Source organism: Cucurbita pepo, chromosome 2, assembly GCF_057944985.1.
Source record: "Cucurbita pepo subsp. pepo isolate OVF chromosome 2, ASM5794498v1, whole genome shotgun sequence".
Taxonomy (NCBI): Eukaryota; Viridiplantae; Streptophyta; class Magnoliopsida; order Cucurbitales; family Cucurbitaceae; genus Cucurbita; species Cucurbita pepo.
In genome coordinates this window covers 10,500,145-10,527,644 of record NC_141799.1, presented here as the reverse complement: position 1 = coordinate 10,527,644, position 27,500 = coordinate 10,500,145, and the positions used below count along the sequence as shown (strand labels likewise).

Sequence of the window (27,500 nt, the reverse complement as noted above, 5' to 3'; positions counted from 1 at the left end):
ATAGAATTTATAAAATAGGATCTTTAAATTGTTATGGTTGATTTCTTGTTTTAATTGAGATAAAAGTATTTGCATCACAAGCATACTTTAATTGTAATTTGGATCCATGGCTAAAATATTATTTATTTCCATTTGATTTCAATTTAGTTCTCCTTTCAAATATATGAATTTAGTTCATGAAGAAAAGACACAATGTGAAGGTTCTTTTAAAAAAAAGAAAATATTATAAGAAGAATGCAAATACACATTATCAGAACCCAATTTTGAACTTTACCAAAAAAAAATTTCAACAATATTCGTTTACATTACTAAAGCTAAGTTCATAGAAAAATTTATAGTTTAGTCATATTTTTAAACCAACACATAATTTAACAATACGCTTAATTCAAAGTTAATAATTTAACATATAATCTCCATATTTTTGCTCTATATCATCGTCATAAGTTAACAATAAGCATAAAGCCATCAGCACAAGTGAAAATCTTCAAAAAAAAGAATGCCTTACATCATTCTCTCTAAATTGGTGTCCACTATGTAAGAAAGAAATCGAATCACAAAGTCACTTGTTTATGCAATGCACATATACACAATTCTTAATATATTCAGAAGACATCTCACATTTCCTAAGGTAAAGGATTTTTGGATATGGCTTAACGTACCACCCTTTTAAGAACGCAAAAGCCCTATTATGGGAAAACCTCATCATGACTTTCTTTTGGAATATGTAGAAAGAAAAAAATAAGAGAATATTTGCAGAAACGACACAGACCTACACAAAACTTTTCGACAATGTTGTTTACCAAATTATATCTTGGTGTAAACGGTCTGATATTTTTACTTCCTACAGTTATACCTCCCTCGTTGCAAATTGGGAAGGTCTTTTGTAATCATGGATTATATATCCCTCTCGTAAATTTCACTTATCAATGAAATTGTCTCTAAAAAAAAAAAAAAAAAAAAAATTGTTCTATACAAATGGAGAAAAAGTTGATATAAAGTTCTTCCATCATTTCATGTCAAACCAAATGTGTACAAAATACTGAGTCAAGTAATCATGAATGTTATTAACGACCAATGAATCAAATACTTTACAACCAGAAACTCCAGAGGCATAGATCCATAAAATATTAGAACCCCTCTGGGCACAGTGTTACTGCACATTTATCTGAGTAGAACTTTACATCTTTTTCGTTTTTATTTTCTCCCGAGACCAAATGAGCAAAAATTCCTCTATTTGTGTCTTAACCAATGAATGTCCCTACTAAGTTGGTACTAGAATGTCACTTTCATAGAACTTCCAAGAACCATCCTGCTGCCTCTTTACCACGTAACGAACTTTATAGTTGCTGCAAGCGACCAAGGATGAACAAGAGTTTTTAGTGACAGAAAAAGAGAAAACAATGAAAACATGAATATTGCTAGTCGTTCAGATAGACCTATAAAACACAGCAGAAAAAAAAGTGAAAATTGAAAACGAATCCAACCAAGGTGGAATGATTGTCACTATTACCTGAGGCCTATAAAAGTTAAAACCAATCAACTATATCAATTAAAAGAGATGACAAGTGAAGGTTGCAATTCCATTCAATGGGGCAAAAACATGTTTGAATCCCCTTCTCTTTACTATTTTTATCTCTACTTTTCAACAACACAACATTTCCAGACTGAGTTTTTTCCATTCGAAAACCTTTTTACTTAAGATCACATGCACGTTTTCAGTCGATCAAAAGCCAAAAACCCTTTATTCTCTCAACTGATGCAGCTATTCATCCAAAAGGGTTTCATACGCCAAATTTCAAAATTATAAATGCCTAACCTTTTCTGAAAAGGTGATGAAGAAACTGGCAAGCTTTCTAGAAAAGGAAGATTAACCTTATCCAGTTCCATTTTTTCCAGGTCTAACTTGACAAATTTATTTTGACACTTTTTGTATTCCTATGATTGAGAAACATATAAGATTTTGTATGGGCGGGCAACGAAGATGGCAAGCCGAAACGTCTTGTCAGATAAAATCTGGTTCTAAAAATAATGACAGATGGTGGACTCTGAATTGTGGTTTGAAGGCCAAGAATTCAGCTCTTCCTTTTTTTTCTTTTCATGAGAAAATTCTGCTCTTCTTGCAAAATAGGGATGGAGATTTTCCATGAGTCATCCACCCTCTGCCAGTAGGTAATTGCAAGTATCCATGTTCTTGATTCTTTCCGAAGGCATACTATTGGTAAGAGAAATATTTGTTACCACAACCCTTGGGTCAACATTTCTAATCTTTGTAAATTGGCCGAACATCTGTCTTTCCAGAATTGGTAATGGTAATCAAATTCAAGTTTGGCATGATGAGTGATGTTGGAATTCTACTCTAGAGTTAAGGTTTCCTTGCCTTTTAATGTGGTTTCTACACCTGGTTGTCCGGTTACAGAATGATGGGATGCTGCAAATTGTTCTTGGAAGATCATACCTTGTTGCAATTTGAAGGATGATGAATTCAAAGAATTGTAAGGGAGGACGAGAATCTTTGGAAAATTGCCCCTTTCAGGCTTTTATTCTGTTAAATATATGACCAATCATTTTCCTACATCTTCTTGCAATTTGAAAGACAAAAAGCCCCAAGAAGGTCAATGTTTTAGTGTGGATTATGCTATATAAAGGGCAGAATGCAGTAGAATTTTTACAAAAGAAGCTGTCTTGTTTTTTGTTACAGCCCTCAATTTGTGCTCTCTGTTTTAAGGCTTTCGAGGATCAAAGTCACATCTTTAACTGTTCTTATGTGTTCAATTGTTGGTATCTCTTTTTCCAACAATTCAATATCCAGTGGCACGATTATTATGGGTCAATGCTATTAAAACTACTATTTATGAAGTTTGGTTCAAGAACATACATAAATTCATATTTGGAGCGAGAAGTTCAACCTAGCTAAGTTTAACGCCTCTCAAAAAGAATTTCAGTCACACTACTTTTCTTCTGTGAGTGGAGAGACAAAACACTCTATTTTTATGAAAAAACACTTTTCTATTACATCTCTGTTTTATGTATTTTTCTCTACAATCTATTTATAAACATTCACATCCAATTCTAAAACTGATAATAAAAACTAATTATAGCCATAAAAACGTCATTATCTCCTATAACAACTCTTGGCCTATCACATTTCCACTAGCTTCTAAATTTAAACCCCACTAAAGAAAATAACATTCAATGTTTATTCAACAAAACTCCCCCATAAACTTAAATGCTTCTACCATCCGTCATGCCAATCATCTTCCTGTATTTGTCAAAAAGTACTTTCGGTAGCGGTTTTGTAAAAATACCCGCAACTTGATCCTGACTTGCCACATGCAGCAATTCCACACTTCCTTCCTTCATGATCTCGGATAAAGTGAAAACGAAGGTCAATGTGTTGGTTCACTGGGATATTTGCCAACTCAATTACTGATTTGTGGTCAACTTGAATCACGGTTGCACCTAGTTGCTTTAGCTCCATCTTGCTCAACAAATTTCTAAGCCATACTGCGTGACATACACACCAAGATGCTGCCACATATTCAGCTTCACACGTCACGATCGGTTATTTCTTTGAAAGCCAAGAAAATGTTGTGTTGCCCATAAAGAATACATAACCCGATGTACTTTTTCGATCGTCTATGTCTCCGCACAATCGCTGTCAGAGTAACCAACCAACTTGTAATCTTCTACTTTCGAGTAGAACAACCCAAGTGACACCATTCCTTGGATGTGCCGTAGGGACTCGCTTCAACGCCTTCCAATGTGAATAAATCGGCACCTCCATGAACTGACTTATAATGCCGATACTTAGTGAAAGATCTAGCCTTGGCCTTGTGCATGATAGCGAAGGCTTCCTACCAAACTACAGTACCTATTTGCATCTACTCGTTCTCCTTCATCGTACTTTGAGAGTTTTGCACTTGAATCCATTGGTATTGATACTTTGGGTTGCAATTTGTCATCTTGTACTTCTTCAAAATCTTTTTGCATATGTCTCCTGTGATATAAAAATACCCGTCTCTCTTTGTTTAACCTCCAAACCAAAGAAAAACTTCAACAAGCCCAAATCTGTCATCTCAAATTCTCGTGTCATTGTGCCCTTAAACTCTTCAATCATCTCATCATTGTTACCCAAAAAAATGAGGTCATCGACATAAAGAGCAACAAATATCACATTACCTCCATTCTTCTTTGTGTAAAGTGCATGCTCGTAGGGACATTGCATGTACCCGTTCTCCTTGAAATATATATCGATACGAGTATTCCATGCTCGAGGTGCTTGCTTCAACCTGTAAAGCGCCTTCTTCAATTTTAGTACCTTCTTCTCTTCTCCAATTTTCATGTACCAGGGTGGTTGTTCGATGTATACTTCTTCTTCAAGTACACCATTCAAGAATGTCGACTTGACATCCATTTGAAAAATCGGCCATTTGAATTGAGCCGCTTGGGAAATGAGAAATTGGATTGTCTCCATTCTTGCAACGGGAGCAAACACTTCGTCATAGTCGATTCCCGCCTTTTGCTTGTATCCCTTCGCAACAAGTCGTGTCTTGTATCGCTCTATCTTGCCTTGAACATTCATCTTTTTCATGAACGCTCACTTCACACCAATGGGCTGATTTCTTTCTGGTAATTCTGTTAACTCCCATGTATTGTTGTGATGAATCACTTTGATCTCCTCATCCATGGCAGTTTGCCACTTCTTGTTTCGCACCGCCTCTTCAAAGCTGAGATTTTCAGCATCTGCCAGAAGACATACAAGGTGTACCTCATTTGCTGAAAATATCAGTTTTGAAGAGACGGTGTGAGACAAGAAGTGGCAAACTGCCATGGATGAGGAGATTAAAGTGATTGATCGCAACAATACATGGGAGTTAACAAAATTACAGGAAGTCAGCCCATTGGTGTGAAGTGGGTGTTGAAGAAAAAGATGAATGCTCAAGGCAAGATAGACGGTACAAGGCGTGACTTGTTGCGAAGGGATACAAACAAAAGTCGAGAATTGACTATGACGAAGTGTTTGCTCCCGTTGCAAGAATGGAGACAATCCGATTGCTCATTTCCCAAATGGCTCAATTCAAATGACCGATTTTTCAAATGGATGTCAAGTCAGCATTCTTGAATGGTGTGCTTGAAGAAGAAGTCTACCTTGAACAACCACCTGGGTACATGAAAATTGGAGAAGAGAAGAAGGTACTAAAATTGAAGAAGGCACTCTACAGGTTGAAGCAAGCACTGCGAGCATGGAATACTCGTATCGATACATATTTCAAGGAGAACGGGTACAAGCAATGTCCCTACGGGCATGCACTTTACACAAAGAAGAGTGGAGGTAATGTGATATTTGTTGCTCTTTATGTCGATGACCTCATTTTTTTGGGTAACAATCATGAGATGATAGAAGAGTTTAAGGGCACAATGACACAAGAATTTGAGATGACAGATTTGGGCTTGTTGAAGTTTTTTCTTGGTTTGAAGGTTAAACAAGGAGAGACGAGTATTTTTATATCACAGGAGACATATGCAAAAGAGATTTTGAAGAAGTACAAGATGAAAAATTGCAATCCGGCATCAATACCAATGGAACCAGGTGCAAAACTCTCAACGTACGATGAAGGAGAACGAGTAGATGGAAATAGGTACTGGGGTTTGGTAGGAAGCCTTCACTATCTTACATGCACAAGGCCAGATCTTTCATTAAATGTCGACATTATAAGTCGGTTCATGGAGGAGCCAATTTATTCACATTGGAAGGCGTTGAAGCGAGTGCTACGGTACATCCAAGGAACAATGTCACTTGGGTTGTTCTACTCGAAAGCAGAAGATTACAAGTTGGTTGGTTACTCTGATAGCGATTGGTGCGGAAACAGACGACCGAAAAAGTACATCGGGTTATGTATTCTTTATGGGCAACACAACATTTACTTGGCTTTTAAAGAAACAACCGACCGTGACGCTCTCGACGTGTGAAGCTGAATATGTGGCAGCATCTTAGTGTGTATGTCACGCGATATGGCTTAGAAATTTGTTGAGCAAGATGGAGCTAAAACAACTGGGTGCAACCGTGATTCAAGTTGACAACAAATCAGCAATTGAGTTGGCAAATAACCCAGTGAACCATGAAAGAAGCAAAGATATTGACGTTCGTTTTCACTTTATCCGAGATTATGTGAAGGAAGTGTGGAATTGCTGCATGTGGCAAGTCAGGATCAAGTTGCGGATATTTTTACAAAACCGCTACCGAAAGTACTTTTCGACAAATACAAGAAGATGATTGGCATGACGGATGGTAGAAGCATTTAAGTTTATGAGAGAGTTTTGTTGAATAAACATTAAATGTTATTTTCTTTAGTGGGTTTTAAATCCAGAAGCTAGAGGAAGAATGAAAAGTCAAGAGTCTTGTAGATGAAAGGCCAAGAGTTGTTATAGGAGATAATGACGTTTTTATGGCTATAATTAGTTCTTATTATTTCAGTTTTAGAAGAGCATGTGAATGCTTATAAATAGATTGGTTTTTCTATTGTGAAGATGCAGAAAAAGACATAAAACAAAGAAGTAATAGAAAAGTGTTTTTTTCAAAAAAAAAAAAAAAAAAAAGAGTGTTTCGTCTCTCCACTCACCGAAGAAAAAATAGTGACTGAGATTCTTTTTGCTTTTTACCTTGTTTCTCTTCCCTATTACCAATGAAAATTTAGTTTCTTGTTGAAAAAATGAAACAAAAAGTCTAATCGCGTAGCATAAGAATGTACCTATAATAGTTTGGGTTCTTTGGTTCAGCTTCATTGACAAGCTCAGCTGCCTCCTCTAGATGAACCTCAATTTCTAACGTCGTTGCTCCAAACTTATCTGACAAAGGTTGAGCTCGTAGGACAGACGATTGCAGCAAAACAAATTTCCAATAGCATGATTTAGCTTTTGCAGCATCAGCTAGAGCTTGCCACTGTAAACCAAAAAGAAAGTAACACTATATTAAACACCCATCAACAAAAGACATTGCCAATAAATCTTATTTAAAAAAATTAGCAACTTTTCCACACGCCTCTTTTTCATATGCACGCAGATGTTATTTTCATTAATAAGGCTAAATACATATACTATCGATATTTAAACATAAGAAAATTATTTTTTCTGGGACACTAATGGGGGAGAGGCAGAACTTCATCGACAAAAATGGAGCATAGTCCCAGCTGCTAATTGAAAAGGAAGACCTCAGCCTGAAACATATAAAGAAACACAATCTAGGTTGCAAAATGGGTTTGGAGATTCCTTCTCGAGTCTGAAGTTCTAAGATGCAAAGTTAAACGGAAAAAAAAAAAAAAAATGAGAACAGAGTAAAGACAGTTCACTAAAAAAGAAGTCAGAAGAGTGGCAAGAGCTCGTGGCCATTCATTTAGAAATTCGAACTGGAAGCAAAGATAGTTGGTGAAGGCTTTGTCAAGGTTGAGCAAGAAGATGAAAGACACATTCAATTTTTGGAGGATGTATAGTTAGGCACCTAAAGGAATGTTTTTCAAGCCTTCATCTGATGGTATTATTGACTATGAATCTCACCATTGGTAGTTGTTGAGGGGAAGGCCCCTAAAGGAATGTTTTACAAGATTTCTATCCAAACTAGAACAATAAAACCTATACTTTTTCTAAACATGAGAATAGTATAATAAAACGCTACAAATATTTGCAGTCTAATTTTGTAAGATTAGGGCGTACATCTCGAACAAAATAAGTACAACCAAATATTTTTGACAAACTAGGGAACAAAGGTTTTATTTGAAATAGAATATGATAAGGAATGTCATCCTAAAGAACAATTGAAGACGTGATTAATCAAGAAGCAAGCAATGAAATTGCATCAACCCAAAACTGCTTTGGAACATGCATGTGAAAGGATAATGCTCTTGCCGTTTCAAGGAATCGTCTATTCTTTCGTTCAAGAACTCTATTTTGGGATGGAGTATTGACACAAGATGATAGACGAAGAATTTCATGCTTACACAAGTACGACCTAAGTGCTTTAGAAAAATACCTACCAGCATATTCGCTTCTCAGAACGGGAAGGGAAACATTAAACGGACTTCTCATTTAGTATGAAAATTACAAAGGTCAGGAAGTAACCAAGAACAAATCTTCATCAAATAAAATCAAGTCACATGAGAGTAGTTATAAACTGAGAAAGGACCCCAAATATTGAAATGAACTAATTCAAAGGCAACACACTTTATAATTCTCCCCATGAGCAACAAACCTAAGTGGTTGCTCCATATACACTTTCTCCTAGAGATTGCCATAGAGAGACATTTTTAGTGACAATCCGATGAACCATAGATGGATTGAGTCCTCATATTAACCACATTAGATATCACTGCAAGCTCTTGGAGGACCATTGGTCAGTCACGGGTGTAGAAACACAAAATCTAATCAAAATTCACAGAGTCAAAACCTAAAGACTACACAAACTCTGAAAAATAGATCTGAAAGAGTTCCTAATAAAATATAGGCGTACATGGAAGCCCTAAACCAACAATAGTAAACTTATAGTTAAGGATAAAAGACTACCAAGCTGCAATGTTCACACATACTGTAACAGTTTTCTCACATTGACGTCTGTTGCTATTCCAAAAAGCGTTTTCCTTATTACTTTTATTTTTCTTCACAGATATTTAGTATTTTTTTTCATTGTTAGCTGACTTCAATGGTTGATATTAGTCTTTTTCTTGACTACGTATGTAGTTAGTAAAGTTTCAGTTTCTCATGTACAAGAAATATTGATCCTTAGATTGTGATGAAAGCAGCTCAAATTTCAATGCTCTTTACCTGGAAAAGCATTGTTCCATCGAGAATTTCAGGAAGTCTATATATTTCATAGTTAGGTCCCAAAGCTTCAGCTTTGATCTTTTGCCATTGGTTCACAAGTGCTTCAGCTTCTTCAATCGACATCAGCTTGAGTGGAGCTGTAATTGCAGATAATAATGGTACATCACTTCTGCCTGATAAAATCCTCCCCTTCCTCATTAACTTCAACAATAGCTTTTTAAGACTACTAAGATTTGAAATCCTCTTCATATTTGGAGCTATAACATTATCTGTAGACAAAGCCTCATCGCTGAAAAGAGAGCTGGTATTCAGGCTTGTTTTATGTGGGGTCCATGTAGGAACAAGATTCATCTTTATCATCATGCTCGTTAGCCTGAAGCAAGCAAAACTGATACATCCAACTACAAAAAGAACTTTCATGTTCTTGACAAGACTGCCCCTGACCAGCCATAATTCTGAAATTTTCCATTTGTTTATGCGAAGGTCCCTTTTCAATTGAACTGATGATGAGTTGGCATCAATTGTTTTTTTGTCCGTTCCTAATTGACTTGGCAAGTTAGTAGGTGTTAACCGTCTAACCATGTTCCCAAGATTTTGTGAGGTACTCAAATTAGGAAAGGAGTCCTCAACATCCCTCCACTCTGATACAGAAGAAGAGGATATGGGCCTGTTATTTGTGTGAACTATACTCTGATGAGAATGGTTAATTTTCTTCTTTGCTTCCGTTTTCTTCTCGCTGCGGAAAAATCTAGTCTGCACAAACATAGAAAAACGAAGTTTCCACTACCATGTTCAGTATACTTTCTGATTAAGAGAAGTGTTAATTCATCTGATCTAATGATATGAATCTCACCAACGTCAGAGAGCAATCCCGCGTATCTTTAAAGACACCAAGGACAGTATCCTTTAGCCATATTTCCTGTTCAAGTTCAACAGCCTTTTAGAAATAAAAATATTATAAACATCAAGAAAAGCAGATCAAGGAGTATCCTGGACACGAATTGCACAATAACAGAAAAGTGAATATGCCTCCACGCTACTATCAAATATTATGTATGTCAAAGTTCCCAAAGTTCGTATTTCAACCACATCAAGTTTGAAACGAACGATTTATAAGAATAGCTTAACTGTAGCACTTCTATTTCCAACTCAAGTGTATACACATAGAAAAATATGAGGTTTCGAGTGCATTGGTCATAGACAAGCAAACTATTGACAAGTGTAGAAAATCAAGCTGTAAACTAGGGCTTTATATTTGGGAATGTTTCCTTGTAGGTTAATTGTATTTGGTCCTCATGGTTTGGAGAAAGTTCAAATTTAGTCCCTAAAGATTTAGAAGTTAGAATTGTGCCCTCATGGTTTGAAGACATCTCATAAATCATCCATATGGTTTGATAAACCTTCATAAATAGTCCTCATGGTTTGAAGGGAAATCGATCTTCAACACAATATGGTGATCAGCCCCCCTTTTGGTTGAAGCCTTTCAGGAAATCCAAACACAGTATCATATTATCATATTCAGTTAACAAATCTCGACCCTCAGATGGTAGCAATTTGTCTCTCATCTTGCTTTTGTTTTCCTCTTCATCATTATGTTCATGTGTTTCAAGTCTCGTAACTCAAATACGATTCCCTGATCCAGCCAACATCTTCAGAATGATTTCAGCTCTCATCAAGGATGGATCGCTGATAACTTGCGAAAACAAGTTATTTGGTACTTGAAACTAACCTATTGAAACCCTCAACGAAATGTCTATGCATCCAAAAGGGCATCCATTCAAGCTTATTATTCGTAAACTCGGCATGTGGTATTTAAGCGTTGGAAGTCTGTGCATTTGAACTTACAAGGTATTTGCTAAATTGTGATATTTGTGCATCAGATATGCCAATGAATGCAGCGTCGAACATTTTCAGTTCCTTGCACATGAAGGAAAGAAGGAAAATGGAGGAATTTGTGCGAGAGCAAAGGTGTGCTCTCATAACAGAGTGGCAAACCTGCACCTTGTCCTTTTGGTCCCCTTACGCATGATATTCGGTGGGTGTGGAGATGAAGGATGCGCGTGAGAGCCATGCTGAGCTTTGTCTATTCATTTCTTCGCGAGAATGGAGAAGGGAGGGGGGTTTCCTGAGAGTTTTTAGAGAGAAAAGAGGTTTTATTCCTCACCTTCCGGAGTTGCCAATGCAAGTCCTCGCTAGAAGGGGAGAACGCAAGGAAGGAGTAACATCCCTCCTTATCGCATTCGAGAGGAAGATGACCATTGATTTATTAACTCCGCCCGTTGTGAACCCTACAACTACTCTCTCTTCTCTCTTCCTCACCACACCTCTACCTATCCCTCTCTTCTCCCCTTTCTCTCTCCATTTTTTTAACATGATTTTTTTAGTTTTTATATATTTGATTCAAAATATATAAGAAATACAATAGTTTAACTTCTTCCTAAAATTCAACTAAATCAAATGGACAAAAAGAGAAAATTTACCAATGATTGATATGTGTTCTCGGCATTCTTTTTCTCCATTCCTGAATTTGACAATCGAGTAGGCATAGTTGGTTTTGAATTCAAAGTAGACTGATGAAGCTTTTCAAAAACCTCAGAATCACTGCACTGGAAACATAATATCCAACATTTGAATGACTTTAGTCTAAATAATCAAATTTCAGCAGTTTCAGACAGGTAAATAACATGGAATTATTTTATCGAAGTGCACATGTAATATTAAAGACAATTTACCTGACCAAGAAGAAAAGCACAAAAAGCCTCCTCAAGTTTCAGATCGACTCCCTCTGATGCTATCAGACATTCACAAATAGTTTTTGCTTTTTCAATCTACAAAAGAATAGCATAAACAATAGTAGTGATTAAAGGAAATATAGAAATCCGCTCTTATGTTTTTAATGACTGTTATTCAATCATCTTAATGCAAAAATATTTTGAGAAAAGTGGTATGCATATGTGCAAATAAACAGAACTTCACTATTAAGCTATGGGTTGATCAGATGCTCAAATGAAATTACCAAGTCTGTCTGCCTGCTTGAAAACCCAAGGGCAAGATGAGCTTTGAAAGCCATATAGAAGCAATTAAAATCAACCACAACCCTTTGATTCTGTGACTCAATTGATTTCTTGTTCTTTCTTATAAGAGCTAATTCATCCCATGGAAGAAGATCAACCAATTCTGCTGTCATTAGCCTACCAAGAGCTTGGCTTAAGAAGCACGGCCAATCTTGAACCTGACACGATGTTTCCACATCAAGACCTTGTCTCAGCAATTCACGTAACGCTGCAATTGCTCCAGCTCTCCGTTCAGTATTGGTGGGTAAGCTTGGCATTCCCAACAACTCCAGTGTGCAAGCAGGTGCAAGTTCCTCCAAAGATTCTTCAATCTGAAACCAGGACAAGCAAAAAGTCTTTGTTTTGGTTGTTTTTTTATAGGAAAAATGTTAAAAACCAAATGACATAGCAGATCAACCATCTATAAAATTTAGAAAATGTAACATTTTAATCATGAAGTAACAAAAACAATATAGAGGGGAAACAAAAACTTGGAATGCATAATAAAACTAAAATGGTAAGAACATGACATCCCTAAATTGTTTTACATCCCAAAACATCTTGAAAATTTCCTGGTTACAATCCTACCACACATTTTTCATATGAGAAATATGAAAAATATTTCAATAAGATAAAATAAAAACTAATTGCAGGTTTTTCAAATTTTTAGAAAAGACAGCCAAGTTTTCATGAATTTTCGTAAATGCTAATAATGCTATCTGAGGTTGTTTTAAAATGTTGTTTGTAAGTTCAAGTGAACCAGTCCATCGACTCCATTGCACTATTAGGATCTATTGTCAGCACATCGTGTTTAAGGCTTAATCCGTATGTGTATAAGAATAACTGAAATAAAGAATGTAATACAACAATAAAGGACAGTACAACTAAGGTATTTACATTGTCAGCACATCGTGTTTGAGGTTTAATCGGTATGTATAGAAGGTCACGGCTAACTTCCCATGGTGGCTGACCTTACAGAATTGACCCGCATAGTCACCATAATGGCACATAACACTGTTCATGAGGTACTATGTTGGGAGGGACCTAGCACCACTGGAGGATCGCCAACTAATCTCCAATGGAGTTTGACTTTACAGGATTGACCCTCATAGGCACCATAGTTGGTAGTCTTGGATAAGTCAATTGTTCAACTATACCGAACACATTAGTGTAAATGAGTTAGACTGAATGTTGCCATGATTTCAGTTAAACGTCTCGTATGTACCAAAACACGTTAGTATAAATGAGTTAGAATGTAGCTATGATTTCTGTTAATGCCCCATATGTATCAAAACACATTCTTGTAAATTTGTCAAGATCCACATGTATTCAGTATCATAATTTTACAAATGATTGCAGCTCCAACCACACCAAAGAGACTACTTATTGAGTATTCTAACATTCACCCAGGCTTCATGCTTTTTTTTTCCGAATAACCTAAATGTACGAAGGGAGTGACAAAAGCATTCTTGCTAGCCATGGTGACAACGCAAATCAGGAGTCTCAGGATTACCCTTAGTTTCAGCTATTTCTAGGCATTCGTTTTAACTCCTGTAATTGTCCTAAATGCCAATTTTGTATTTAAGAGGCTTTGTAATTTTAAAATTATTTTTACAAATTTCACTCTTGGCATCTCAAACTCAATTTTTTTTTTTTATTTCATTCCCTTATATATTCCTTTCCCCCTTACCGCGGTTCTTGTGCCCATGATCACCTCAAAGTTAGTAGTAACTTGAGTTTCTCGACCACTGTCAAAGATTAAGTTATTGGTAGCCCCACAGTCTACAAGGATGACGACTTCTTCATGCTTGATTGTTCCTCTCACCTTCACCATTCCCAGGGTAGAAAACTCCACCACCTTGTTCCTCTAACCTTCACCTTCCATTCCGTTGTCAAATAAATCTCTATCCAAATTTCCTTCTACTCAGCACAATTCCTCAGATGCTATTTCGTCACTCGCAACTAGAAATCTCAATTCCTTGCTTTCACATTTTTTACCTACAAAGAACTTCTCATTGCATTGGTAACACCTTTCTTTTTTTGTGACTACAGTTGTGTATCAGTTAGGCACTTGTAAGACAGTTGCCTATACTGGGTAGGTTGAGGGCTAGCCAATGTTATCGTGAGAATGGAACGCACAACAATCACCATCATTAAAGTTTATTTTTGCATGTTCTTTGTGCTACTCATCAACGTAGTACTAGAATTGTTTGGTTTAAGTAACTTACTTGAGCCCATCCCAAATTTGGCCATATGGGCATGTTCTTATCCTTTGTCACCTTCATCATGGCCTCTAAGCGTAGGGGTTTGAAGCATACTACTTCAGTACAAATTTCATCCTCCAACCCTTTAGAAACATTTCCTCCATTACTTCCTTGGAAAAATGGTAAAAAGGCCCAAACAATGCATCAAAACATGCCCAAAAGTCAGCAATTGTGCTCTCTTGTCGATTGGCTAGGAAGCAAGAACATACGGAGCCTCTTGCGACGGCCAGAAGCGGTTCAATAACCTTCTCTTCAGGTCTCTCTAGTCTTCAAATGGGTTCCTTCTCTCAGCCCAATGGAACCAATGAAGTGCAACTCCAATAAAATTGATTGTTGTTACTGTCTCCTTCTCTGCCTCTGATAACTGATGTATATCAAAACGTCACTTTGCTCAAAAGAGTCAATCATTCAGCTGGTCTCCGTCAAGCACTAATACATCAACCCTTTTGAATTCATGTATGATCCCCATTCTGCCTCAAGTGTCTATTTTTTGTCCTAGGTCCCTCTTTATGTAGAGAATTGTATTCATACTTCAGTAGCTAAAACCTTTTAATTATCATTTGTTGTCTGTCGGTGGTCCTCCATACTTGGGAAGAGCCTCCTAATATTTCTATTCATTTTCGCCCATAAATTTTTCTAGCTCTGGGATCTTATCACAAACTGATTACATACTTTTCTCCAACTCTCCATTCGTTCTTCAAGTATGCATTGTGACATGCTCCTCATCTTACCCGGGATGATTTCTCTTATACAACTTTGTAAGGATCCTTCTTACAATGATATAGTTAATCAATAAAGAATGAGATTCCAAGTTTCAACAACCTTTCGAGAGGGTGGGTCTCTCCCTTTTCATATCCAGACTGGTATGACAAACTAACAACAAAACATGAGCCTCGACAAAAGTACCATCCAAAATATAAATACTAACAACGGGCATTAACTGATGAAGTGAATATTTCCATCTTTGCCCTCCTAACATACACTTCTATAATTAGGGGCCTCACAATTTATATCAGTAAGCTAAAATATTTATTTTCTCTACCAGAATGAAATGGATGCAGAAGGTAGGCAAAAGAATGTATTGTGGATTGATTCAATAAAGACTTTTTATGAGACATTTGGAAGGAAAAAAGTTCGATAATTTTGTAAGATAAAAGCATATTACGGAAAAAGAGATTTTCTTTCATGAAACAAGTGTCAGCTTCATGGCGCATTCTTGCTTTATATTTATGCAATAGTTCTTTATTTGAAATATGTACTCATGGGAGTCCTTTTGTAATCTAGGTTGAGTTGGTTGTTGTGGGTGGGAGGTTGATGGTCTTTTGAAATTTTGTTACTTAGTTCATTTCGGATAAATAGACTTAACTTGGGTTTTACTATTGTAACTTTTCACTTATCAATGAAAAAGTTCTCTTAAAAAAAATTCTTTTGCATTCTTTAACAATATCTTGTACAGACCACGAAAATGTTAGTATTGGCCTATTGGGAGCCTTGGGTGAGCAAAGCATTAGTAGGTAACCAACTCAAAGTAATGTCAATTTAACCTTCCTCAGTAATGCACCTATCATTTTCAATCTAAAAACACGGTTCAAATATGAAATTAAAAAGGTACTTATTCTCGCAAACGATCTACCTCTTTTCTACAATAACAAAACTATTATTCCAAATACAAAAAATACTAATTATGGATAGATAGAGAAGAAGCTGAATATTCCTCCCCTTTTCTTCAATAATGAACATACCATTTTTAATCTATATACAAGAATACTTGTTCTAAACTTAACAAATACTCGAATGATAAATCCATAATCCAAAGTGAAAACTAATTCTTACACACTGAGCAACAAAGGAGAGAGACCATAAATGAAAGAAAACTGAAGAGTGAGAGTGACCTTTACATTGCTCGAAATCCCTATTCGTTTTCAAAATTATCAAATTTTATTGCTATGTATTGTACTTCAGAACTGTTCACTAATTCAACAAAAGTTGGATTTCTTCTCAAAAACACTCTAGATATTATATACACAAGCTAGAAACCCCCAAGGGGAAAAGAAAATATACCATCACAGAGAAAAAACGGTGGTCGGCCAAGTCAAGGTTCAAGAGTCTACATGCATAATAGGTGGAGCATTAAATTTCCTAACAGTTTATTAGAATAAAAAATTGACATAATAAAAGAACTGGACTTTCACCTGAGATAACAATTTTAGTTTCCGAAGAGATGTTTGACCTCTTAGTAGATATTGAGCACGTGCCAGAGCTTCAAAACCTTGAGACACCGTGTTCTTCTCAAAACCAATCTTTGCAATTGCACACTTCAAGAAAGCACCTAATATAAGAATAGGAAGTATAACAAGACTAAAATAAGAATGGGGTGTTCCAGGAGTCTTGGCCTACTGTCCATAACAACATACCTCTGCTAATACCATGGAAAGCAGTATATCGTGCATATAAGGCTTAGCCAATGGACATTGAATAACTGTCTTTCCAATGTCGAGCACTATTTTTGCTTGTCCAACCTACACAAATAGGGAAGAAATAAAAATTACATTACTCATCTTTCATCTGTTTCAATTCGTCTCACTCCAAGATGAATAAAAGGAAAAGATAGAACTCCCTTCATACTAAAATCAACAAGAAAGTGCTTCAGCTTTTTAAAAATTCAACCAACATTAGCATAAGAAATATTAAAAAGAGGTTGCATGCTTAAGAAACAAGAGAATCAAACTTTAGGCGCAAAAATAAAATTACTCTAAATGCAAGCTATAATTTAACAACTGAACCTGGAAATGTTTAAGCTACGAAATGTTATAAAAAAAATAAAATTAAATTAAAAGGGTATAACATGAATTTCCCGAAAAGGTGAGTACTATGCATGTTGAACTACCTCTTGAAGAAGGCAAAGAGCACCTGGCAACCAAGCCCAAGGAATTCGAATGGAAGACTTAGGTGGGATGTTTTCCTTCATATTACCAGCATAATGTGGTTCAAACAGAAGCTTATCTCTCACATCCATTAAAAGATCCTGCAATATCCCAAAATAACATTATATAAATATGAAGAGAACGCTTTTCTCCTGTTTTATAAAATGATGAAGTACAACTTAATATGGCCCCTCAATTATAAAAGGACTAGCAGGTGAAAAAATAAAGACTAAATTATTAAAAAAAAAGCTCCTAAACTTTGTCATTTGTTTCAAAAATTTCCCTGTTCTTTCATAAGTTATAATATTATCCTCCACCTTTCATATACAATTCTTCTCTAAAAAAGAAGGGATTTCTGGTAACTCCACATGTCTCGATGAGAGAGAAAAATTTGGTAGGAATAAAAGTTGAATGAGGATGGATTTTGTAATTCTTCTTTCAATCAGTACTCCCCAAACGTCCCTCACTTCGTGCCATCTAAGGAGGTGCATTCCACATTTTTCTATACGGCCATCTATAGGAATTCCTAAAACATATCTCCAAAAAATTTAAACTTTATGTGTGCCAGGTTATCCACAAAAGAGTCAACTTGATTGAGTATTGAGGAAGCTATCCAGTTTGATTGGGCCGCTATATTGCATTCTCTGTAGGAGGGTGGCTGAGGATCTCGACAATATTCAAGGCAGGGGCTGCTACTAAAAATCAGTCCATCAAAGACAGAATAAAGAAATTTTCCAAAAAGCTAGACCAAGAATCATTAGAAAGAGGAAGATCAATGAGGGTCGCATTGTCAATAAACCAAAATTCCTATGATGAGAGTAAAAAGAGAGCATTCCATAACAAATCTCTTCATCTTTCCTCAAAGAAGATTTCAAAAGTTCTATTTTCCTTTTTAGAAAGGAAACAATTTCATTGATGCTATGGAATTTACAAACAAGAGAAACTCATCCAATGAAGTCTTTTATATATATATATATATATAAGAGACAATTTCATTATATTTGAAATTTACAAAAAAGATGTGTTATCAATAATGCTTACAAAAGACCTTCCCAATTTATAATGAGGGATGCATGACTATAGGAAGTAAAAATATCAAACAATTTACACCAAGAAATGATATGGTAAATGACATTGTCGAAGAGTCTAGTATAAGTCGGTGTCTTCTCCATGATTACTCTTTGATTTCTTTCTTTCTATAGATTCCAAAAGAAAGCTACGACGAGATTTGTCCATGGCATAGTTTTTCATTCTTGAAGGGGTGATACGTTAAAATCACATCCAATAATTCTTTTACCTCCCTAGGAAAAGTAAGGTGTCATCCAACGATATTGAGAATCTTTATCCATAAATTTTTTTTTTTTTTTTATAAGAATCCATAAATTATAACTATATGCACACTGCACAAACAAGGCTCCAATCAAGATCGTGGGGAACTTTGGTGAAGATATCGTCCTTTGTACATAATGATATGTAAAAGGACATGAATTCTGAGACAATCTCATCTTCGTTAACTTAACTTCGTCTTTGTGTCGATAGAATTTTCATGTGGTACTATTTTGTTTCTTTGAGGCCATGATGTGATGGAAAAATCTGGAGTTTATGTCACCCTCTTCAAGTTATCTTTTTTTGAACTTTTGTCTCCAAGATTGCTCTTCCTTTGCTGCCAACAAAATGAGTTCAACTTTCATGAGCTTCTTACGTGCGTGTTGAACTAATGAATCTATGTCCCGACCTGCCACAGAAAGGTGTGTTCTTCCACCAGTATTCTATCGTGGGCAAAAATTCAATGTGATCCAACCATATTCTCAAAAAGAAAGAGCGAGGGGCCCATGGAAAGTACAATGGATAATCATCCAATGTACCTCTATTTAGTCTTCAGACACCAGCATTACCAAATTTTTCTAGGAGACATTCAGTAGCCAGAAATCAATCGATGAGCATCATTGATTTGTCGAGGTGGGTGGGGATCTATTGTTCGACCGAGTATAAAGACCATTACTAAGGGGATGATCAATGAGTTTATCTTTTCTTATGAAATTAATAAAATGTTTCATGCCTTTGGTGACTTTTCTGTTGATTTTCCATGTGCCCATTGGAAGATACTGAAATCACCGGCCAAATGCCAATTTCTTGTGAAAAGGCAGAGAGGTCCAGTAATTCCTACCAATAGAGGGGTCTTTCTTGGTATCTACAGGGGCCATAGATCCTTGATATCCAAAAGAATGTAACCGTTAGCCAAAGGAATATGTGTGGTTATGGTGGACCTTCAGTGACTTCAGAGATGATCATAGCTGGGTCATTCCACATCATTAAGATCCCCCGATGTTGCGGAGGCATCCAAAGATTTCCAACCATTATGTCTAGCACTCCAAAGGGATTTAACAATCAATAGAATTCAATTTTATTTCTGGAAGAATGATCAAATTTGATTTGAGGAGGAAGGTTTTGATGAGGGCTCTCTTCTACTAGTCTCTCGAGCCTTTGACATTCCAAGAGATGATAATCGGAAAAGGTTTTGGCCACCCGATTAGGAATTGCTGGATTTATCATAATTGATGTTTGAGAGGAGGCCAGCAATCTCCCCAATCAGTTTGCACTGTTTCTTGGCTGTAGTGGATTTTTTTTTTTTTTTTTTTTCCCGTGATGAGACTGCAATGAAGTACATGTGGTGTTCTTTCAACCATGGTGCCAGAATTTTGATGGTTGTTGGTGTGAGGGTCACCGAAATCGGGATGACTTTTTCTGCCTTTGTTTCATTCTGTTTTTCCTGAAGTAGTGTCAAATATTGTATTTGAGAGGATAATCTCTAGCGATGAGAGAGAGAGATTGGGTGTACCTGCACTAGGGAGGGAAAAAAATATCTTGCTTGGAGGGTAGAAACTATATCAACAAAAAACGGAGGGAAAAAAATTTATATTTCTATCCTTGACATCAATTTCTGCTGGGATGAAGCCACAAATGTTTTCCTCAACTTCAATTACAGCAGCCAAGCAATCAATAAAGTTAAGTGTTTGGGAGGAAATACAGATCAACCACCAAAATGTTGCCCTATAGCTTCAAAGAATGGTTATTTCCAATATATCAAAGGTAAATTCTTCATAGAGATCCATCCTCCCTATAAATTCTAGATGGGAATTTGTTATAGGTCCAAGTCCAAGATCGAGTTATGGGTCTCTCATAAGTGGAGGTAGAAGGTGTTTGTGTGGGTGAAGAGGTAGAACTCTTCTTTAGACCTAATTTGAGTTGTAAGGCTCAAATAGAGGGAAACCTCTAAGTTAAAAGTACTCCAGACTAAATTGAGAATCTTTTGCTACCCTCTTCATTGATGTTTATGACTAATTATACAAGTTGTATAACAATCATTGATACATCAATAAAACCATGACTCAATCATGGAGGATTATTCTCCTAAAACAAAATAAATAACTATGAAAGTGGAGACCTGGGAACAATGACCAACATTACTTGTTACACCAATGGAACAATGACCCAACCATGAAGGATCATCCTTCTAAAACAAAGGAAATAACTAAAAATATAAATGAGAGTGGACTTCTTACAATACGGAAACTGAAAAAATGCACGAAGAAAAATTCAACCAACAACAAAAGATAGTTTGAATTCGTCAACCTTCAATTATTCTTCTTTTACATGTCATCGTCAGTGGACTCCATACATGGCTGCTTTTTTTTGCCATGAGTGTAATGTGTGTACATTTGTAGTGGCATTGTATCAGAATGCTTCCAACGGTCAATTTTCAAATGAAGATCACCAAAAAAGACCCCACTTTCCATCAAATTCAAATCAAAGAAATCACCATCAATCTTTATCAAAGTCTTGTCATCCAGAAATGGATTAATTGAAATTTCGGACTGGAAATAACTTTGTAATGTGATCTACAAATCCTTCCAAGAGTAGTGAGCAAGCATCCTAGAAACCACCAAAATGGATTTAAAGTACAAAACCACCTCTTTTCTCTCTTTCCTCACCCAAAAAAGAAAAAACCTAAGGAAATCACAATAGGCACTGCTTTCAAACGATCATAACTTTGAAGAAAGCTAGAATCCTGCCTGATCACTTCCACATAACTTTTTAATTTTTGCTTGGTTTTCACCATAACATCCTGTGACGAAACAACTTCCTGAATCTGAGTAGAAGAAATAGGTGTAGAATGCTTCAACTCCCCCTGTTTTAAGAGAAATTCTCTTACCATCTCCAAACAACAATTCATCTCTTCTAATCAAAACCAGCAGTAACATGAACATTTTTTTCTTCCTCTCGAGGAAGGCCAAACGGCACATTAAAAGTACCAACCAAGGGAGGATCAAAACTTACAAACGAATGGTCCCAAAATCCTCCCTAAATTTCTTATGAAAAAACAAGTGTACTGGAAATTGCAATAGTTCAACCAAGGAACATCCAAACCAACGTATAAGAGAGAAAGAAAGAGGAATCTGCTCAGCAATTTGAAGAGAGACATAATAATTGGGCAATGGAAAGAGTTACATTAATGATAGTCTACCACCTTTAGAAATAAAGAAATGCAGCCAATTTAGAAGTTTTCTTTCTACTTTCTCAATTTGGAAGGTATTTGACAATCCCTTGTGATGTGGAGGTCTTTCTCACCATTATTCAGACGGGACACCCCTAGAGGGATGTGAAGGCTATGTTGTGGATGTATATAATCCGTGCCTTCTTTTGGGCATTATGGAAGGAAAAAAACCAAAGGGTGTTCTTGTACAAATAGCTCACATTTTATGGGTTATTTTATCACGTTGTTTATTAATCAATTTCTTGATGTAAATTGTCTACGTTTCACATAGTTATGCATCCTTTTTATCAAATTGGGAATGCCTTTTGTAATCATCATGTGGATTTACCATCCTTTTGTAAATATCATACATCAGTCAAATTGCTTTTTACTAAAGAAAAAAAAAAAATTGCATGCCAAGAGGAATTAAAATTTTCATAAAGAGGAAGCCCCAGATAGGTGTTAGAGAAATTTCCCACCCCACAATAAGACTTTCCAGCCCCGTGTTCCAACCAAGACTCATCACAATTCACCCTTACAAATTCAGAATTTTGACAATTGATGTTCAGCCTAGATGCTTCTTCAAAGAGGTAAACCAAGTTAAAAAGATTGGATAAAGTTATTAAAAAAAAACACCAGTGAAATTTGCCTTTTGTTTAAAAAATACTCCTCCTTTTTTCAAAAGTTGTAACAGCATTCTAGATCTTTCATAAACGTTTAAATATACACTTGCAATAGAAATCCATTAGAATGTTGGACAGAGAATCAACTTGGTGTCTCTTGGTGGTAACCTAGAACAACGTCTGGTGACTAGAACATTAGCTTGTATTAAGTCTAAAAGAACGTATTTCATTCTATCAACTTTTTGCCCAACATCCTAACGAATTTTCTACTTCAATAGTAGTTTCAATACATTTATGGATGGTCAATGGTAACATTGCAACTAAACAAAATGCAAAGTTCAAACATATTTTTTTATAATTTAGCTTATTGTTTTCCTCTTTGGGAGGAGAAAAAATTGTGTCACAAGCAATTGCAAACAGTTTATATGAAGGCTATCCCTACCCATTAGAAGCCTCTAACCAAATTCTTTGATGCACCATACATTAATAATTCACTAAGGCAATTGGCTACCAAGATGAAAAGGAAAGGTAAAAGAGGATTGCCTTTCCACTAATGATGATAGAGAAAAATCTCCACGGTACAACTTCTAATCCAACTTCTCCATTTTAAGCCAGAACACTTAACTTTCAAAATTTCATCTAGAAAGTCCCAATCAAATTTATCAAAAGCTTTCTCCATATCAAGTTCAATGACCACCCCTTTTTTTCTTCTTTTTCAATCAAACATCTAAGAGCTCATTGAGTGAAGGGGAGGCATCCAAAATTTGACGACCTGCCAATAAAAGCCGATTGATATTCCAAAATCATTGAAAGCAAGAAACTTCTCAATCACTCAGATAAAATCCTAACAATATCTTGTACATAAGGCTAATGTCAATGATATCCCACAGACCTAGCATCCACCTTCTTGTGAATACGGCAGATATAAGTCTAGCAAATATTCAAAAGTGTTTTCATTCATATGAAACTACTAGCCATGATAACTAGAAAACCGTTCAACTCTAAACCAAATGTTGGCAAAGAAAAGAATCAACATGTACTTCAACCAGTCAACATAAAGTCCCAACCTGGCGAGATGCAATGGCATCAACGGAGTAACCTTCTTCGATTTCAACATTTCTTAATTCCATCACCGATTTAACAATCTCATCTTTTTCCGATTTTTCTGGGACACCAATAAGCTGCACAATGAACGTTTGTATCATATAACTAATTGAAAATATATCATAAAAAGGTGAGCTGACAATGTAATCACGGCTTGTTCAAGTCATTAAAACATAAACTTGTAAGACTAAAGAAAATAAAAAGGCACATATCAAACATAATTCATCAGTTTATCAAAACACGGTTAAGAGTGAGCAATATAGCAAAGAGCAAGGATGAGATATTTACAAAAAAAAAAAAGAAAAAAAGAAAGATACAAGTCGCCCTATCGTTTGAAAGGTCCAGACCTTGAGAGATGTTCTATTTGCTAACTCAAGATCACCCATTACGTTTAGTGATTGCAAGAGAAGCTAGTTTTCACTTATCAATCCTTGTATCATTCAACCAATGAATTAAGGATGGTAAAGTTTTCTTTCATATTTTTCAAGACTTATTTTTATACTTGTGAGTGTCTAAGCTAACTTGCACACACCTCAAATATTCCCAAAGGACGACTGAATAGCATCTAGAATTTGTTGACAAGAAACCTCATAGAATATTAAATCCTAGGTAAGTAGTCATCGTGGCTTGAATCTATTCCCTATAAGCCTTTTATTATTTTTATGGTCTTTGTTGACCATTAAGCTAACACAATGTGGTTTATTATTGTAATGCCCTGAATAAGTTAAGTTAACCCACGAGAAGACTAAATGACCTATGGAGAATCTAAGAGACCCAAGGAGGTAAATTCAATGCCCTAAGAAGGTTTCACGAGGACTTAAGGTCTTTGGAAAAGGATTGGAAAGGAAAAAGTAAGTATAAATGGCAAAAATGCCATTTTTATAACTTTTAAGGAACTTTCCGGATTTTTAATTCCTTACCAAGAAGGAATTTCAGGGGAAACAACCAAAAAAACTTTAGAAAAAGTTTGTATTTTTCTGAAAAGAATAACGAAATAATTTTTAAAAAGTGGCAAATTACTAAAATACCCCTGAACTTTGAAATATTTACGAAAATGACATTGTTCAAAAATACCAGATTTACAACCGTAAGGGCAGCCTGCATAAAATCGAGGATATCTCAAAATCCAACCGTTGATCTTCCCCGAATTTTGATATGTTCTAGAAGACACAGAAATCATCATATCCAACGGCTGCCATTCAAAATGAAGGTCAACGAGCCCTTGATCGAAGAAGATATTTCCGTCAAAAATTTTAGAAAATTGAACTTCAAATTTGAGGCGGTTCTAAATGTTTCAATGTCGGTTTAAGCTCCCTCTATAAATTATGAAGTATGGGGGGTCATTTGGAGCAAGAAACATGAGTTGGCAAGCCTCCAATCACAAGTTTAAGAGTTTTGTTTTTGGATCTCTCCCTCTTGGATTTCTTCTAAATTCGGAAGCTATAATCCACTATTTCCCTATGAACTTGTTCTACACCTTCTAAAGAAGATTGCCGACAACTTTGGTGAAGAAATCGAGGGGTGAAAGTGTCTCTAACATGTTTACCCTATACAGTCTTTCATTAACGAGTTTAAGAAAAAACTTGAATTCCCAATCCGAGGTTACACACGAATTCTGCATTTCTAACCTATCCCATTCAGTTCCTACACCCTCAAGGAGTATTTGCATAGGAGACGTTGAAGAACAACCTCAAGAGCATGCCAATCGAAGGAAATCGTTTTTCAGGTAAGATTTGGGGGTAAATTTGAATTTCTTACCTATGGTTCCTCTGGTTCAAAATTAAGCATTTCATTAGTCTTAGGGGATTAAGTTGAACGTTTTTTATGAAGAAAACGAAACCTAATGAGGCCTAGATCAAGCTGCCCAAGAGGATCGAGTTTCTGCGTCTTGGTTGACTTGCAAACCGAGGTTTTGACTCCAAAATTAGCCACGATCACGTGAAGTCATCCCTTCAAAATAAATTTGTAAGCTTGAGGGGAATATAAGGAAGAAGTGTGAAGAAATTGTGGCCTGAAAGTATCCAAATCATTCCAACCAATAAGAAATTCCAGTCGGTTTACTTCGGCGAGGAAACAGATTTTCTATCGACTATGAAGGCCTATAACTTGAGCTACATTGCACGAAAAGGTAAGATGTTTGTCCCCTTCTCTTCCTTGATGTACCATCTTTAAGTTCCATGAAGAAATCAAGGGAAGAAACACTTTGAAATGAGTTGGAGAGGCTGATTTTCAGATGGTGCGCTCGTCTATTTGCTTTATGAGGAAGAAGACATTGAAGTGACCGATTTCAGCTCAACTTCATATTTCCTCTTGGTTCTCAAAATTAACCCCCTTCGAGACCCGTTCTCATGAAATTCTTGATGGTTCTAGAAATTAGACACCCTAACAAAGCTATCAAATTGGAGTAATCCGAGTACCGAAAGTTCGAGAATCGAGGCCCCGAACATCGACCGAAAGGTAAGTAGCAAATCTGGACTTTTCTTAAAAAAAAATACTTGTAGGAATCGTTTGGATTTCAATGTGAACTGTGAGTTAAGTATGATTAGTGTGATGAACAGAAATTTATCCTCCAACAATCTCCAAAAACTAAAACTACGGCCAAACAACAAAAGATCAAAGGATGTATCCATCACCATCTAGCATTCGTTGCTAAACACTATACTGAAAAGGAAACTGATTTAGCCTAAATAATAAACGAGATAATTCTCATAGAAATATAACCCAAAGGATTTCGAATTGTTCAATAGAAGAGACTAGCCCTCTATTTATAAAGAATTTGACAACAAAATTTGAAAAACTAAAGGAATTCAACCAAAACTATTAAACTAACTCACTGCATCAAAAACAAAAAATAAAGATGAAAAACAGGCAGCGTGACAAATTAACCAGACAAAAAAGTTGAACCAAATTCCTACATTTATGCTTCCAATATTTTCAAGCAGGGCCGCGTCATCAATGCAAACAGGATAGATCATAACAAAGCTCAAAAGCCTTTGTTATGCATCAACGTAAAATAAGCAGTGAGATCATTAAGCCAAAGAGAGGGCAGGCGAGATGCCTAGAGAATCACCTGGTAACAAGTAACGTGGAATTCAAGTGTGGCGGCGGCGCCATTGTGGCCTTTGTCGTGAAGAGTGGAGATACGAGCTCGGGAGTTGGTTGCCGAGTCAATGCTAACAGCATTCAATCTCCAATTCCAAGAGCTCTGGCGAGTGATAAGAAAACCAGCCGCTTGCCTCGAACACGAACCAATGAAATCCCCATCACCACCTCGAATTCCGCCAGAGCTCGCAGGGGCTGTCACTCCGCCAAATCCCTTGCAAATCTTGGTCTCTTGATGAAACCCATTGCTCGATTTGTTGGAATGAAACAAGCAAAGAAAGCAAAAGGAAGAAGGAATTGTGGGAAAAGCACAGGATAAAGCCATAATTCAATCTGCATCTGTCACACAGCCAAAACAATGCTTACGGACGAATCAAAGCTCATAATCTCGCAGTTGAATATGTCTATGGTGAGGGAAATTGTAAGAAACATATGCCTTTCGCATCAATTGGGAATAGATTAGAGCCCCAACACTGCATTGTGTTCATTATAGCTGATCTGCTCTGTTCTTCACTGTGGAAATTTCCCTTTCGCTTTTCTGCAACCCTTTCTCTTTTCAGTTTATTTGTTCTTTTTCTTTTGGTATCTACTCATTTCTTTTCTTTTTTGCTTTTTTTCTTTTTTATCGCTCACGTTTTTTTTTTTATTATTATTATCATTATTCTTGTTTAACTGTCGCAAGCGATTCGATTTTAAGGTTGGTCAAATTATTTTTATTATATTAAAATTTAAACATATTTTAAATTACTCAAAATTAAGTTTGTATTATAAAAATTATTTATATAAACATTTTCAATAATTATGAATCTGTTTAGAAATAATTTTAACATTCACAATAATCATATTAAATATTTTAAATTTCTAAAATATCCAAAAATAAGCTTTTTATAGGTCATTTGTAATTAATTGCGATTTAATTTTTATCGTCTTAAAAGAGTTTCGATGTATAATGATGCATGCTTTCTGATCCCGGGATGTATCTGGATTCTAATTTTTAGCATGTGTTATGTGATGTTATGCTATGTCATGTTATAAATTATGCTATGACATGTTAGAAATAATTCTGTCATATTATACAATATGTA

At 36.0% G+C, this 27,500-nt stretch overlaps 1 protein-coding gene across 1 annotated transcript; it reads right to left on the bottom strand.

The window, feature by feature from the left end:
• Positions 1 to 1,040: 1,040 nt before the first annotated feature.
• On the bottom strand, positions 1,041 to 27,001 carry LOC111787936 (plastid division protein CDP1, chloroplastic). Its single transcript, XM_023668039.2, has 12 exons — positions 26,384 to 27,001; positions 23,277 to 23,390; positions 17,016 to 17,153; positions 16,543 to 16,647; positions 16,321 to 16,443; positions 11,828 to 12,196; positions 11,544 to 11,639; positions 11,292 to 11,417; positions 9,665 to 9,730; positions 8,812 to 9,564; positions 6,750 to 6,940; positions 1,041 to 1,346 (listed from the first exon to the last, which is right to left on the bottom strand). Exons 1-12 carry the CDS (start codon positions 26,738 to 26,740, stop codon positions 1,262 to 1,264), a joined length of 2,523 nt encoding a protein of 840 aa, XP_023523807.2. The 5' UTR covers positions 26,741 to 27,001; the 3' UTR covers positions 1,041 to 1,261.
• Positions 27,002 to 27,500: the final 499 nt, after the last annotated feature.